General features: G+C 42.6%; 1 protein-coding gene across 4 annotated transcripts in view; it reads left to right on the top strand.

The window, feature by feature from the left end:
* Nucleotides 1-4,934: 4,934 nt before the first annotated feature.
* Nucleotides 4,935-16,574, top strand: part of pax2b (paired box 2b) — a gene marked incomplete at both ends in the record, with an annotated part of 28,294 nt that continues 16,654 nt past the window's right edge. For 3 of the 4 annotated variants that reach the window (XM_084567533.1, XM_084567531.1, XM_084567532.1), the window contains 5 exons: nt 4,941-4,983; nt 6,622-6,787; nt 7,291-7,488; nt 10,617-10,696; nt 10,799-10,918. In XM_084567533.1, the coding sequence (XP_084423659.1) occupies nt 4,941-4,983; nt 6,622-6,787; nt 7,291-7,488; nt 10,617-10,696; nt 10,799-10,918 (607 nt within the window). Of the gene's footprint in view, nt 4,984-6,621; nt 6,788-7,290; nt 7,489-10,616; nt 10,697-10,798; nt 10,919-16,574 lie in introns of all 4 variants that reach the window. The other variant, XM_084567534.1, reaches the window with a different exon arrangement.

The following is a 16,574-nucleotide window of genomic DNA, read 5'->3' as shown; positions in this document are numbered from 1 at the left end:
CAGGGTATGAAAAGTAATTTAACAAAGTAAGTGTTTTCTAATCAAAGTAGTAACCTGATCTGCCTCCTCCAGTTGGGATCTTTAATGCTTTAATATCAACCACTGATATTGCAATGCGTGTGTGAGTTGAGGACTAATGACGGGACAGACCATCAGCTGAACAGCCAACCTGAAAAAGGCTGCAGAAATAAGGAGAGTTTAATTGGACGCAGGTAACAGTTTTTGTTGGTTTATTTATTTTTACTATTATTGTTATTTTTAAAATCTGGGCTTTTACAGCGACAGTAGAGACTCAGAGCTGCAGAAAAGTTCCTCCTGTGTGGGTTTTATCATCTGAAATACGACCCCCCTGGCAGCTGGGAACTTTCGCATTGACTTTTACGCCCGTTCTCAATTTTTGATGATTCGCCATCAAGCTGTTCGAATGACACATTTACTTTAAGCGCAAAGCAGCGATGTTATGACTTCACTCGAGCAAATAATAAAATAAAATGTCACACTATCGCGATATTTTATTCTTTTTTTCTGTGGCTCCTAATTTCGATTTCAACCCAAATTCTCCATTATCCAAACTTCTGACATCCCTGAAGTCGACGCAGAAATTATTTCACTTAATTATTAATCGTGTTGCAAGGTGCAGAAGTGGAGTAACAGCTGATTCTGCAAAATTAAACCCAATTAAGGGTCGTTTTGTTCGTGCACTGAATGTATTATTAGTTTATTTTCAGAGCTGCTTGGTTGCATTCATGTGGAGTCTGACAGCTTGTTACAGTTAGAAATGACAATATTAATAATATAATAAAATGGGAATTATACTGTATATATATTACAGAACCATTATAGGGACCTTTTGGGATTTTAAATATAGTAAATACTAGAAAATCCTAAAAACTATTTTCGTTAAGAGATGCTGGAGAGAACCAGGATGTGTATGTGTGTGCTAGAATCAATATTAACACATAATATAATATAATATAATACACATAATATAAATTCATAATTATATGTGAGTATCTAAAATGATTATTGCTTTTGTTCAGTAGGATTTCCTTCAACAAAACATAATTAAATATGTATATTTAAATAAATAATAATAATAATAATATTAGGTCTCGTTCTGATTTTTAACTGGGGGATCAATGGAAAACGGTTGTAACGATCCAATTAATTACGGGGCAAAATTAAAAGCAAGTGCAAAATCAATCTTTCACGGTGTCCGGGATGGAATCAAATTGATGCTCCATCTGTTCACGCCAGCGAGAGTTGCTGTAGCCCCGGAGTAAGTGAACGGGCTCCAGGCTGGAGCTGCTGGAGCTGCTGGAGCCCAGGACGCACCGAGCACCGAGCAGCACACACACTTTAACAGCGTGGAGAGCTATTTTTATTTTCTATGTAAAGATGGAGAACTGTGAGGATAATCTACTCATCTTTAAAAGAAAAAAAAAAACAGTAGATTATTATAATTATTGCTCATTTTCATGTATTTTAAGAGCAAACTTTCGGTGCGTATTTTGGAGAGGATGTGTCAAATCAAAAGCCTGGTTATATTTATTTATAACTTAATCAAGCATGCAGAAAATCAACTGTACTTTTGGGGCAGTATTTATTTTTTATTTATTTTTTTTGCAGAATGTGCAGACCTTTCGCAACGAATTTATCCAAATCGCCAACAAACTCCTCCCTTAAAGCCAAAAAGGATTAATATTCAACTTACAACCAGTGGTGTCAGCTCCACTCTGCAGGGATCGATTGGTGACGTTGGAGTAACGCGAGACAAGCAGCCTGCACGGGAGAAAGAAAAGAGGGGTTGGGTGGGGGGGCTGAGGGCTGATATGACACATGTATAGAGATAAAAGTTCTTTACCACCAGCATCACCACCTCCACCACCTCCTCCTCCTCCTCCTCCTCCTCCTCCTCTCGGGCGCCTCCATCATCGTCCCCACAGTTGCCTGAAAGTGTGAGCTCATGCTCGGCGCACGGAGCTGCCTGGACCCATCGGTTCTCCTTCTTCCCTCTCCTCCTCCTCCTCCTCCCGCGCACCCTCCTCCTCCTCCTCCTCCTCCATGCCACCTCTCCTCTCTGCACAGGCCATTAGGAAGCGGGGCAAAAGATAAATTGCTCTCTGTCAATACATTACACCTCTCCTAATGGGTGCACGCAGGCTCCAAAAACATTTTCCAAACTCTTGACATGCAGTGGCAACGTCTTAAATGCTGCAGCCGTGCGTCACAGTGGAAACGAGTCGCTAATTTCATTTCCCCTCAATCGCAATTTTTTTTGGCTTTAACGATCAGATGTGTAACTAATAAAGGGTTTTGTTTTTTAAATAAAATAAAATAAAAATAAAGGAGCAGTCTGTCATTGGCTTGTTCTGTTTAATTTTTCCTGAATGGCTTTTTAGGAGCTCCATGACCCCGAGTTGTAGCTGCTGAATGGAGCAGGGGAGGCCCCCCTTCCCTAAAAGGAGAGGGGTTATAACACACGTGCTGTTCAAACACGAGCCAAACAAAAAGTAAACACACACACAAAAAAAACGGATGTATTCATTTGTGTGTGTTGTTGTTTTTTTTTTTAAATAAATAAATTTTGCATCACCCCCCTCGTCTCCCTCCTCCTGTTTTAATTTTTGCAGAGAGGAGATCAAATCGTGAGGAGCAGGAGGGCAAGAGAGAGAGAGGAGAAAAACTGAGGGAGGGGGTGACGATGGTGATGGTGTTGGTGGGGGTCTTATAGGAGGAGGAGGAGGAGGAGTGGGAGAAAAAAAAAAAAAAAAGAATGTAGCTTTAAGGGAAATGTGCAGCCGGGTGTGAAATTACAGCCTATAGTGCTACATATTGTACCAGAAGCTCTCTCCAAAAACAGTAACAAAAAGAGAAATCATCCTCTAACCTGACCAGGAGGCAGAGCGCGAGATGTGGCCGTCTGCCCCTAAGAGGTGACCCCCCCACCCCCCACCCCCAACCCACCCATCCAAAAAAACAAAAAACAAAAAAACACAGACCCCCCAACAAGGCGAAATATCTGGCAATGTTTAAAAATGATGATTATTATCCATTTATTATTATTTTTATTTATTTATTTTTATTTTTATTTATTATAGCACTTTACTGACATTTGGATTTTTTATGTGAAATTTATTTATTTTTTATTATTTTTTTGCATTTTATATTAATAATGTTTTGTCTTATCTTTTACCTGAATTAACTTTATTTATTTATTATATTATTACTGTAAAATATTTGCATAATGAACCTAAATATGCATGGAAAAATTTAGTGAAAAAAATATTTTTTTAATTATTATTTGATAAAAAATATATATTTATGGACTTTTTTTTATTTATTTTTTAAAATAGGATAATATTATTATTTTTAAAAATTAAAAATTTACGTTTATATCATGTATAAAGTTTAATTTCCTGTTTTCGATTTTGCTTCATACTACGGGTGAAACCATCAGCTGTTTGCATGAGTCTTTAATGCATTTCTGAAGAATATTTTGACTTCTCAGTTTGCAGCCATACGCCCCAAAGTTTTACTTTTTTGGGGGGTGTGTAGAGAGGGGGGGGGGGGGCACCTTGACGACGCCTTTAAATTTGGGAAACTATACAGCGCCATCTACAGAAGCAGAGCGGCACTGCTGCGTTCAGAGCATCTTCACCTCCAGCCACCATCACCACCACCTTCACTCTTCCTCCTCCTCCTCCTCCTGCTGCTGCTCCTACTTCTCCTACTCCTACTGCTCCCAGTCCGGACCACTGCAATCATCACCCCATCAGCTGACTGTAATAAAGGTCAGTACATCTGCATTTACATGAAAGGAAGAAATGTGAGCAAATTATTCTGGGGCCTGTACTCGGGTTCGAGACCTGACATAAATACAAGACGATCTAATGTGAATGATGATGTTAAAAAAAAAATAGAAAATTGAATGAAGAGTCGAACTAAATCTTAGCTTTGAGGAGGAGAGGTGTGGGCGCACAGAGATCCTTTATATTCCCAGAGATGGTCCGTGAAATAAAAGGCAAAAAGATCAAGACAGAAACACAAATTTAAAAAAGGAAAAAAAATAAAAATCTATTTCAATTATTCAAAACTTCCAGTAAGCGAGCATATGATTCACAGCTGTTGTAACGTCTAATAAACTCTGATATTTGTAACTCCAATCCGTTCCTTATTTATCTCCCTCCCCTTCCTGCCGGTGTGTCAGACCCAGAGACCTCCTCATTTGGACCCCCGGTTTTTTGCGTTGGCGAATCACAAAGTGTTGGCATCTATTGCCTTTGTCTGACAAGTCATCCATATAAGCAAAAGGGGGGTCCGCGGAGGGGAGGAGAGGGGGGGAGGAGGAGGAGGAGGAGGAGGGAAGGGTTGCAGCTTTTAGAACCACAGACACAGAGAGAGGCTTCATTCCCAGCCCAAAGATCCAGCCTTACGCATCCAGCGCGAAAGAGAAGCCCCCGAAGTGTGCGCGCGTGTGTGTGTGTGTGTGCACGTTTTCTCCGCCGTTTCGACGCGTGAATCAAGGCCACCAGGACTGAGGAGATAACCGGGCCCTGCACGCTGGAACCTGAACGCTTCGTTTCTGTTAAAAAGAGACGCTGGTTTGCTTCGCTGGCTGGCGTGCTGTGAGAATTACCTCTGGGTCCCCGCAGGCTCTGAAAAATACCGATAAACTGAGCACAGGTCGCGCTACTGAAACAATCCTTCGGTCATGCTGCGCACCTGCCAGACCTCCGCTGCCGGACCGGACTGCTAAAGAAAAGAGGGGCAACTTTGGGGGAAGAAGTTGCCATCCGATCGGTTGCTGAACCGGGGGTGGAGGGGCAAACTAAGTCCCTCCATCGAGTCGAGTCACATTTTTTTCTTCACATTTTCATCCTTGATAGGAAGGCGAAACGGCGACTTCAGTTGATTATCTCTCTTTCCTTTGCTATCCAATGGATATTCACTGCAAAGCAGACCCCTTTACAGCGATGCACCGTAAGTAGCACAACCTGAGTTTCTTTGCCACTGCAGCCTTTTTTTTTTGCGTGCATGCGGATAAAAGCAGTACGAGGAATTATATTATTTCTGCACAGTGCCAAGCTGAGCGGCTCACAGAAGCAATTTGTGGTATGGAACCAGCATCTTTTCGCATATATATATATATAAAAAAAAAAAGACAAAGTGACAAACGCGCAAAGGGAGCCAAGCGACTGTTCCATATTTCATATTTTCCACCTTATGTGTTGCACGCTTTAACTGAATCTACCTTTAAATAAAAGCTGCTCCACGCACGCACACACACGCACAGCAGTCAGAAATTAAACTTGTAAACAAAGAACATGCAGGTGCTCCGTAATTTACACGTGTTATCGCCCTTCCCGCGCAGCGAATAGCGTGTGCAGGCCTAATAAGTCAGGACACATTAGTTACACATCTATTATTCAAATTATCCCACTAACAGCAAGCTGTGTTAAGTCCAACTTAAGTCCACGCGCAGTGTGCTTTACGCGTAATTCGGCGACCGCGCCGTGAATAATGGATGACCTCTTCGTTTACTAAATAATATGTAATATGAGTGATCAAAGCTCGTTCAATTATTTAAAATAAGCATGCAGGGAAAATGAAGGAGCTCGTAACTTAATAGCCAACATGAGCCGTGGAGCTGCGTAGAAAATACCACCTCTTGTGTTTTGACTGTGAGAAACTTTAATCCACTGGAGAGGCACTGTTTTTTTTTTTTTTGTTTTTTTTTAAATTCATATCAGGATGTGAATGAATCTCTCTTATATAAAAAACAAACAAACTCAGAGACCGGTGAGTCAAATTTATCTGAATTAAAGAAGCAAACTGAGGTGACCAGTTAATAAAAATCATACAAAATATCTATAAATATGCTGATTTTTTTTTTAAAAAAGAGCATTTAAATAAAACATTGCATTTCATTTTTGTTTAAAATATCATTATAAATGCATTAAAGCTATCAGTTTACCATTTTAAATATTATTTGGGATATTTGCTTTGTTTTAAACACAGGAGGAGGAGGAGCATGCACAAAAAGATCGCATCTTCAGCTGCAACGTGCATGTGGATAAAAATTATTTTCTTAAATTATACACTAATGCTCCTCTGGCTGGTTGGTTTGCTGTGTTGTGATTGTGTCTAAAACGTCTCCAAGACAAACTGAAACCTTTACTTATTTAGAGAAATGACAGATGACTGAAATCTCACTATTTGGACATTGTGGTGTATTTCTGAAATGCGCCTCTATGTTGGCAGTAAACAACGTTCTAGATGCATAAGATAAAATTTAAAAAATAGATAAATGAAACAGGAATTTTATGTGAGGCAATTTTTGCAACATTTCAGGTTTTTACATAATAACATAAACACGCGTAAAGACCACCTGCTCCATGGATAGAAGTTAAGAAATCTGAACTCAGTTGTTGATATATTATGGAAACTATTTCCCTCCTCCCTCTTTCTCTCTTTCTCTCTTTCTCTCTCTCTCTCCCCCTCTCTCCCTCTCTAATATTATTATAAACACACTCTCACCTGCGCCCTCCTGCTTCCTCGCGCCTTACGACCTTATGTAATGTTACGTCTGTGTGTGTGCTGCTGTTGTATCCCACGTAGGGCACGGAGGTGTGAACCAGCTCGGCGGGGTGTTTGTGAACGGCAGACCCCTCCCGGACGTGGTGAGGCAGCGGATAGTGGAGCTGGCCCACCAGGGCGTCCGGCCGTGCGACATCTCCAGACAGCTGCGGGTCAGCCACGGCTGCGTCAGTAAGATCCTTGGCAGGTAAGGTGGAAGCTGTCCAGGAGCCAGGCGGGCACTGCGAGGAAGGAGGTGTCCCAAAATATATATATACAGCAGACAGTGCAGTGCTAAACTCATATTTTGATCTGAGAAACGGGGTTAATTCTATTTTAGTCGTGCTAACATATAGATTGACTCTAGTGATGATTATAAGCAGCGGTAGTGCGAGTTTAGGCGAGTTAGCCGTGTGCGTAATTGCGCACAAAAAGATTCAAAAGCAGAATTAGGCTTTTCTTTTGTTTTTTAGCATTTTAATGTGTTTTTATTTCAAAATAATTTTGTTCTTAGGTGTCACGCCACTCCTAAAACCACCATTTTTAATTTTTGCCTTTGTATTTTAGACATTTCGAGTCCAAAACGTGGTTCTCTAGCTCTAACTCTTTTACATTTGTAGGATTATACGCGCATCTTTAGGAGGATAATAGCTATTTTCAGTATTTCAAAGCTACCAACCTCTCATTTTATTTTATTTTTTTTTGTGGCAGATACTACGAGACTGGCAGCATCAAACCAGGCGTGATTGGCGGGTCTAAGCCCAAAGTGGCCACGCCAAAGGTGGTGGAAAAAATCGCAGACTACAAGAGACAAAACCCGACCATGTTTGCCTGGGAGATCAGAGACAGACTGCTGGCAGAGGGCGTGTGCGACAACGACACTGTCCCCAGCGTCTCATCAATAAACAGGTAGGGGGGAAATGCAAAAATATCACCAAAAAAAATAAAAAAAAATCCAAATTTTGTATATCATGTTTTTGCGCGAATGTAGTTTAGTCAAACAACCGTCTAGCCCAGTGTAAACACTTGTAATGAAGAGGGCCGGCGGAGCGCAAATTGGAAATCATTTATCACGGCGTATCTGTGGCTGAGCGCACCAACCACAGCAGAATATTGTTTGACCAACTTTGTGCTGCCCGGCACGCCGAGCGAGGCTGCCTGCGGTCTCAGAGGTGCAATTCAATCTTTCAGACCAAACTCCCTCAACAATCAGCAGTACATCCAGGACTGAGTGAATCTGTCGAGATGAAAACCGATCAATATTCGGTGACCAGATCCCGTGGCGCTATAAAGCAGGCCAATTTTCTTTAGCACATCTAATGTGCTGGAGCTGCTGCGCACACACACACACACACACACACACACACACACACACACACACACACACACACACACAGAGAGACAGAAAGAGAGAGAGAGAGAGCAACCCTGGCGTTTTCTGCAAGATGTTCTTTTGTAAAATGTTGGAAAAATAAAATATTAGGAGACTTCTGATTTAAATAATCCAAATTCTAGATGTCTTACTAAAATGAATACTGATAAAATATTAAAATGATGCATTCAAGTGCTGTATTAATCATGCCTTGATTGTGGGGTTAAAATGCAACTCCTTATCACACAGAATGAGCATCCTCATCCGTTTCTTGCTAAAAATAAAACATAATATTAGTTCTCCCTTGTCAGAAATTGCTCTAGTTTAAGAATGGCAGCTACAAGAGGACTCAGGACAGCCCCCCACATCCCACCCCCACGCCGCCCCTCCATCCACACTACCACCTCACCCCTCCTCGCCCCCTCCACCACCAGAGATCCCTGGTGATGAACTTTGGTTAAGAGGCACTGTTCCATAGAGCCAGCATCAGCATTACATTTTAATGAGCTGATGGGAGAGCATGGACAGCTCCACACAAGACATCTTTTAAATAGAGGAGAAAAAAAAGGCTGAAGAAAATTCATTTCATGCTTCGTGGCTGCTTAAAAAGCCCCATTTAAGGAGGCTCAGACACATGTATGTGATAAATTCAAAATGTACATTAATATCATTAAAGGAGCCCCTATAAAGTTTTTTTTTTTCTTTCAATTCCAATTAAAGCTTTTCTATTTTCAGAAGGGAAGCCTTATGTGTCTTTGTTTGTGCTGGAAATTAAATTGTGAATACAAAGAGCTGTAATTCTATCAGCCAAATATGAGAGCTACTTTGAATTTCTATTATGGCTTAATGCTGAATATTCTTTTTTTTTTTTCAAGCTGGAGGAGGAATGTAAGATTTCAGTGTCTCCCTCTGTAATCCAGAGCCACACACTCTCAAGACATTTGTTTTGATTGAGATAAATATTTCAATCTGAAAATATATATATACAAAAATGAGAGGTGAAATCACTTGCAGATAATCCGATATTAGAATAAAATAAATTTCCCTCCAGGTTCTTCTTAAACAGGGCTCTCCCAATCAGCACACACTTAAACGCCGGAGCCAAAGTCTTTTCCACTTGGATGAGTCTGACTGAGGCCCGGTTGTGGGTTTCTGTGGCAGACGGTCTGACCCCGGGACTGTTGACAAAAGAGGACGCTCGATTTAAACACCTTTCGCCCGCATGCATTATTAAAAGCTACAGCAGAGATAGTGTTGTGGCGCGCGTCAGGGCCACCGCCACCAACAAGTAACGTTACCTAGCCGCTGCTAGACGCACACAAACACACACACAACAAAAAAAAAAGAAAGAAAGAAAAGGAGGGGGGGGTCCTCAATGGCGCTCGATATTATTGATTCAGAAGTAAAGCAATTTTAATATCTCTTCGGGGGATTTTCAGCAACAGCCAGGTCATTAATTCATTCTCCCAAATTGCTTATTCAATATCAAGAACATGGATATCAAATAAAGTCTTTGGATTTATGTAGCACACACAAGTCAAGGGGTCGAATAACTGTTATGGGGAGAAGTGAAAAAAATTAAAACATCAATATGCGCTCTCTGGAAAGGCTTGTTGTTTGGCAGCCTTGCCTCCAAGGGGAAGTTTCTTTCTTGTCTTTTCTTTTTTTTTATTATTCGTGACAGTGTCAGATTTATTCCTCTGAAGCCTTCTGGCTCCAACAGTAACATCAATATCAAAAAACACTGGATGTGTTTCTGGATATTATTGAAGGACAAAAATAAAAAAGGAGTCCTCTATTTTTTATTTTTTTTTATTTGGCACAGAATTATAAAATCCACATTAAATATTTTCATCCATCTGAACAAAAAGAACTAAATCTGATCCTGACCTTTCTTTTTTTCCCTCTCCTGCTCTTAATGGCTCTCGTGGCATACATGATGAATAGTTTTAAAGTTTACAAATTATTGTGACAGCTCCCTTTTTCCCCCAAGTGCCATTCAGATTAAAGGAATCTAATGCTGGCGTAAGCTTGTGCAAGGCAATAAGGAACTATTGCTTTCCTGTCACATATAATTTATAGCTTTCTATTTGCATCTGTTTGCCCGTGTGACTAATCCCCAACTTTTTCTTCCCCGAGCCCCGATCAATACAACCTCATCCGCATTGGCACATGGTGGTGGTTGGTGGGGAAGGGGGGGGGGGGTTTGGCTGCCGGTGCTACGGAGATGTTTGATCTGGGAAGAAGCAAAGGGCTGCTATAGGGCTGGCGATCGGCCACTCTGAAAGCCCCCCCCCCCCCCCCCCTCACACATTGAGGTGGGGGGGGGGGGAGTGTGAGGGAGCTGATTAGTGTGGGCCAGGTAGAGTCAGTGAAGCTGATCATTGAGGTGAATTGATGTGATTTCATGCTTTGTTTGCAAGATCACTCAGACCAAAAGTGCAATGAAGACTTTTCTCCAGGCCTCACCTTTAAGGTAGAACCAGACCCCCCCCCCCCCCCCCCCACCACACACACACTCCCCAACCCTAACTCGCGTATGACTTACAGTTTGATATCTCAATCGCGCTGGCGTCTCCGCGCCAGCTGCCGTGAGCGAACGGCGCGCTCGGTTTTAAGCGAAATGATCACGAAAGACATCGGCCTTTTTCCTTTGTTTCTTCAGGATCATCCGAACAAAAGTCCAGCAGCCTTTCCATCCGTCCCCTGATGGGTCATCTCTGTCGACACCAGGCCATACAATTGGTAAAAGCACACATGTCACCCTTTCATAGTATCAGCATACACATGCATGCATTCATTGCAATATAAGAGCTGGATGTTGATTTCTTTTTTATTTCTTTCTAGTACCAAGCACAGCCTCTCCACCTGTCACCAGCGCCTCCAACGACCCTGCAGGATCCTACTCCATCAACGGGATTCTGGGTATCCCACGATCCAACGGCGAAAAGAGGAAAAGAGACGAAGGTAAGAGACCCCCTTCTTCTTTTTTTTTTTCTCTCTCTCTCTGACAAAAAAAAATACACAAGCTCAGGAGAAAACATCTTAAAAGATTCTTTATGCTATAAAACCCTCTTTGCTGAACTTGCAATTACGGCATTAAAACCTGCTTCGGTTCCAGTAGATGACCCTTGTAAAACACCTAAGTCTGAACTCTGCTACACCGCTGTGTCAACCTGCCAAGGAGTCTTTTGATTTGAAGACACGACCTCCGCTGTTGTCTCCTGCAATTAATCTTTATGGAAGTGATTAAAGGGCTTTAGATAATTACATGTCAAGATGATGTAGCCAACCACCCAGGTCAGTCAAGAAAGAAAGCCGCTGTAGCTCTGTGGAGGGCTTTGTCTTTCCTTTTCTCTCTTTTTTTTTTCTTTTAACAAAAGTGGCTCCACTTCTGCTGCTGAAGTCCCAGGTTAGTGGATATAAGGGAGCCTGAGGCGATATAGATTATTGGTTCTGTAAGCAATAGGCTTCCTTAATGTCACTACATAAGAGCCTGATGAGAATAGCTAAACAGATGCACTCACGTTACAAGGCGGGTAACGGAGGGATGATGATGTGGATGACGAGAAAAGAAAAAAGAAAAAAGAAAGGGGGCAGTTATCTCAAACGGGGTGGGGAGCGAGCGCCTTATTTCTGCAGTGCTCCGGAATGAGAGCTAATCAGAGCACGGCGGCAGTTTACATAGCGTCTTCTTTGTTCTGGCGTTTGTTGAGAAGCGCAGGGGTTTGCGGGATATTGAGTGGAATTGATGTTTTATGTGCGTGCGGGGAGGGGAGGGATGACTAATGGCCTGTCAGAGGTAGATTTCCTGGCAAAGATATAAAAACCAGCATGACGTGGACATGGCAAATGACATAATCAAGTCTTTCTCTGTAAGAGAGGCAATCGCAGAGGCATAATGCACACGTCTGGTATTTTCAAGGGTTCATTTTCAGCCGTTCGAGGACCTCTCATATTAGCCAGGGCGTAATGTCTAGTCACTGAGTGATAGAATGCACACATTTCTATGCAGATTGCTACTGAAGGGCAAAGAGGTATTAAAGGGCACGGTGAGGAGTAAGGTGCGCGTGTGTGTGTGCGCGTGAGCGGGAGAGCCGGGCTGTTTTGTGGAGGTCTTCCAGGTGACAGCGCCATGTTTCTATGGCTATTCAGTCTCAAATGATTCCCCTGATGTGCTGCCATTTCTGTGATTTAGGTGCTCGGCCGGCATTACGGTGAAAGAGAAGAAAGCTGCGTGTGTGTGTGTGTGTGTGTGGACGTGTGCGGCTTATGTGTGTGTGTAGGGCTTGTACCGAGAGTGACGGGGTAGAGTGAGAGAGAGGGGGTTTGGTTCTTATATACTCTGTCAACGGGCCAGCTGGTGCCTACCTGGAACCACAGGGTCACGGATACTTTATCTTTCCAAAACATAAACCTCAGGCCTTGGCCACACACACACACTCAGCCGCAGAAGCAATGTCTTGCCTCAAGCCACGGTTTGTAAGAATAGTATATTACATACGATGTTACCCTGTAGACACAATTGTCCTGTTTGCTGTCTTCTCTTAAAGTGCACTTTACCAAACAAAAAGACCTTAAAGATTTTTGCTAGCGCTGGGGTTGAAATGTCCACTGAATCAGCGACGTGGCCACGTGTGAGCTAAGTCCTGTGCATATTGAGGAATAGAGCGGGTCTTGCAGCCGCGTGAAGCCTCATTTTAATTGAATTTGAGTGCATTACGTCGAAAGTGAGCGCTTTTATTTTGAAATTTCGCCTGCAGCTTCCCTCTGTCATCACCTGTGGTGCATGGAGCTACATTGCCGCATATTACTATTATTTTTTGTGCATTTTGTGCAAAAGTAAACTAAATCGACACCGTATTTGCTATCTTTTCTTAAAAAACTCCTTTCTTTGCATCCATCTAAGCCGCTTTTTAACGATTTGCGTGAAAATAAAATGCTTTTGCCACCTGCTACACTTGCAAACCCGCCGGTTAGTCGTTTTTCTACGCAAACAAGCAAATAAACACTCGTTCTCATTCGCATACATGTGTTAAACCTCGATATTTGAAAGATCCTGGCTCTGAAATCAATCCTTTAAGAAGCAAGAACCATGTGTTTTGGTGTTGCCTTATTTACGATCCAGACGTATTTCGCTTCGCTCGGCAGTCTATAGCCAGTTAATGCTTGGATTAAATTTCCCCACAGCACAGTAGCTTGCCTGAGCCCTATTTAACTTGGTAAGCCTCATGATTATTATGGCACAAGCAGTCATTATCAGGGGTTGAAAACACGAACAAAAATGAGAGAAAGGAAGGAGGGGAAGGGGTGAGAGAGAGAGAGAGAGAGAGAGAGGGAGAGGGGGGGCGGCGAGCAACACAAGCCCCAGTGAAATGGATTGGCCGTGCAGCGCGGAGTATTTGTTTTAGGCAGTAGCTGTGGCTTTCTGCCAAGCAGGCAGACAGCTCCTAAGTTTCCAAGTCAGCAGTGCCCTTAAAAAACGGGTCCCCCATTACAGGAGGGATGTAGAGATAATGTAGTGTGACACACGTTATGTACACTGGGTCTCGGCAAGAGGAGCTTCAGGGACACAGGTGTCATAAGAGCCATTAATCTGCTATTGTCACGTGTTATTGCAAATTAAAAGTAGCATGTTACACTTGGCAGCCATTGTTGCAGACGGACAGAGTGTGGGAGAGAGGGGGGGGGAGCAGAGCGAGACCCCTGGAGATGGTGTCTTCGGTGACCACGGCTGTCCGCGCGTTTTACAAATTGACATATATTAGAATTTGCAATTCTGCAGAGAAAAGCTATTACCTCACAGATTAACATCCAAGCGCCCCGCCACCCGCCCTCACCCCTGCATCCCAGCTCCACCACCACCCCCCGCTGCGTCTGACACTGTAGGCTTCAGAAAAGACAAAAGAGCTTAGCCTGATCACCCACGGTGAAATAAAAACGGTATATTTAAGCACGAATTTGCTCTCGTGGATGTTTTTTTTTTTTTTTACATTATTAAGAGCTGGATTGACCTGAGCAGACAGCCAGGAGGTCTGTTGATAACATCCGGCGTCCGTGAACTGTGTCCGGGCCCTCAAAGTCGTACCACGCGTCCTTTCAGGGCGACTCACAAATTGCACAATCAGGCCGGGAGACGACTCGTAATTTCAGCCACTCTGAACCCTTTCTTGCTTTTTTTTGTCGGGGCTTTCTTTATGATTTATGAGAGAAACACCGAGAGAGAAATTTCATGATAAGATGATCATCATACATTTCAAAAGCCAACAACAATAGCCAGTGGCAGTGAGAATGGATGTGATTCTTTGCTTCAGTAGCTGTTGAATTAATTATTTCTCATCTCTGAGCGTCATGAGGACTGAACCGATGCGTGTGGATGGAGATGAGTGATGGAGCGGGCCGCCGTCACAGCCCTGCTCTGTGTATCAGCATCTGTTTTGGGGGAGAGGAGGAATCAACACAGGAACTCGGAGTGCAGTGAAATGCCGGCACCGAAGTGCAACCTCCAAATTAGATTAATAAAGCCTTTAAAAGCTCGGGAACATCCTGACAAATTAATGGCCAACAGAATCCTTTGTTTTAGGATTAATCACAGTTTTTGCAAGAAATGAATAGTTTCGTTAGTAAAAAGTCAAATAATGCGAGAAAAAAGTCTAATTTTTAGATCTGTGGAGCTGCAAATGAACAATATTTGGGATTTCTTCCAATCTAATTCGTTGTCCAGTCCCTTTCGACACTTCTCGTCAAACTCTGACGATGCAGAACAAACACATTGCATCCAAAGACAGATTTCATTGACGCTGGCGTAATCAAAACATTCAATTTGAGAAACCAAAATGCATCTGAGTTCATCCAATTTGATGCAAATGAGTTTTAATTTGATTCCATTTAGCCCAGAATCGAATCAGGCGGGAAATTATGGAGCCGTATTATTGTGAAATACATAACAATGTGTTAAGGGAACGAGAGTGTATGTATGTTGACATGTTATTTAAACAAGGAGCAGACTGGGTGGGAGTGAAGGGAGGCGAGGGGAAGGGAAGGGAGGGTGAAGCTCATTCATCTGAGGGGGGGGGGCTTTCGTGACCTCAAGGTGCCAGCTCGAACTCCCCTGCGCCACTAACAAGAACTCAGAAACTCAATTTTCTTTTATTGCGTGAAAGAGTTTTTAAACTTTTATTCTGAAACTGCTCTCTTCCTCTAGTTGAGGTTCAAAAAAACAACTGCGACTAATACTCAGGCTGCGCTTCATTCATGATAATTGTTCCGTTGTTGTTTGGAAGGGCCAGCGGCTCAGACTCGCTGCAGCCCCCGGAGTTGCGTTGGCTAAAGCCTCCCGCCGGGGGTCGTGACCTCTGGGTGCCAAACCCGCAGAGAGGAGTCTGCTTCACAGAGCTGGTTATCTGATCTGATGGAGGCGGCTCCCTCGTTACCAGAGTGTTAATACAGACCGATGTCAAGATGAATACACTCGGTGCCAGCAGTGATCAATAAGTGACCATGGAGTGGGACAAGCATGTAACAAAGCCGCCGTGGTCAAGAAGGTATTATCGCTGCTGCATAATGGCTAAATAATGGGTGACGATAAGTGACCTCATAGGCGTTTGGCTTATTTAGTGACATCAATTTCTCAGTTGGTGTCAAACTTTAAAGGGGAATTACCGTTTTTTACAACCTGGACCTTATTTCTGGCATAAAATGCGATCGTTTACTCACCCATATAACTTTTGTGTAATTTGTAGTCCTCCGGTTTAGATCCGAGTATATCCATATAGTGGGAGTGAATGGGGCACCGAAACGCAGCCTCTAAATAACACATTATCTGCCGTGAAACTCGTTCATTTCACCAATATTTTGTTATGATACGCTAGTGCTATTCCCTGTTGAGTCCGGAGTTACCTGTTATCATCATCCGGGGTCTGTAGATTGACCTACAAACTTGTTTTTCGGTGCCCCAGTCACTCCCACTATATGGATATACGCAGCGCTCCAGTGGATCTAAATATCTTCAGAACGACTCCAAGTAACACCAAAGTTATATGGGTGAGTAAACGATCGTATTTTATGCCAGAAATAAGTTCCCCTTTAAGTTGAAGTTGCAAAAGTGATAATATAAAATATTCACTATTTGCAATTTGTCAAATTATTAATAAAAATACCAAAGAAATCTCTCATATATATCGTGGCTCTTGTTATCCTGGGCTCTCTTGTGCTTCTTCATTTTAAGAGATTGTGGTTTAAGTTTAAATAGCTGAAGTAAGAGGACGCTTAGTGATGGTTTGAATAATTAACACATAGTTTAATTGAGACGAAATCAACTGTTCATAGAAAACCAGAGGCAAAAAGTTGACTCCTGCCTTTAAAATCATAAGTTGTTTTGACCCTTTTGAACCTTTAATAACTTTCTTCTTATGCACAGGACTCATCATTTCCATAATTAACTAAAGAGCTCCATCAAACTGAGTGTGAACAAATAATGTTCTGGGGCATTTCGCGGAAACAACCGTTGCCCTCCCAACTACTTGGGGATGCATAAACCCAATCTACGCTTGCCTAATCGTAATCACACGGCTTCATACATGTTCCAATTGTCACCGGAGTCGTCTTCATCACCACAACACCC

The sequence above is a fragment of the Chelon labrosus genome (assembly GCF_963514085.1).
Source record: "Chelon labrosus genome assembly, chromosome: 19".
Lineage (NCBI taxonomy): Eukaryota > Metazoa > Chordata > Actinopteri > Mugiliformes > Mugilidae > Chelon > Chelon labrosus.
The sequence above is the reverse complement of the archived record's forward strand: the minus strand, read 5'-3'. Positions and strand labels throughout refer to the sequence as shown.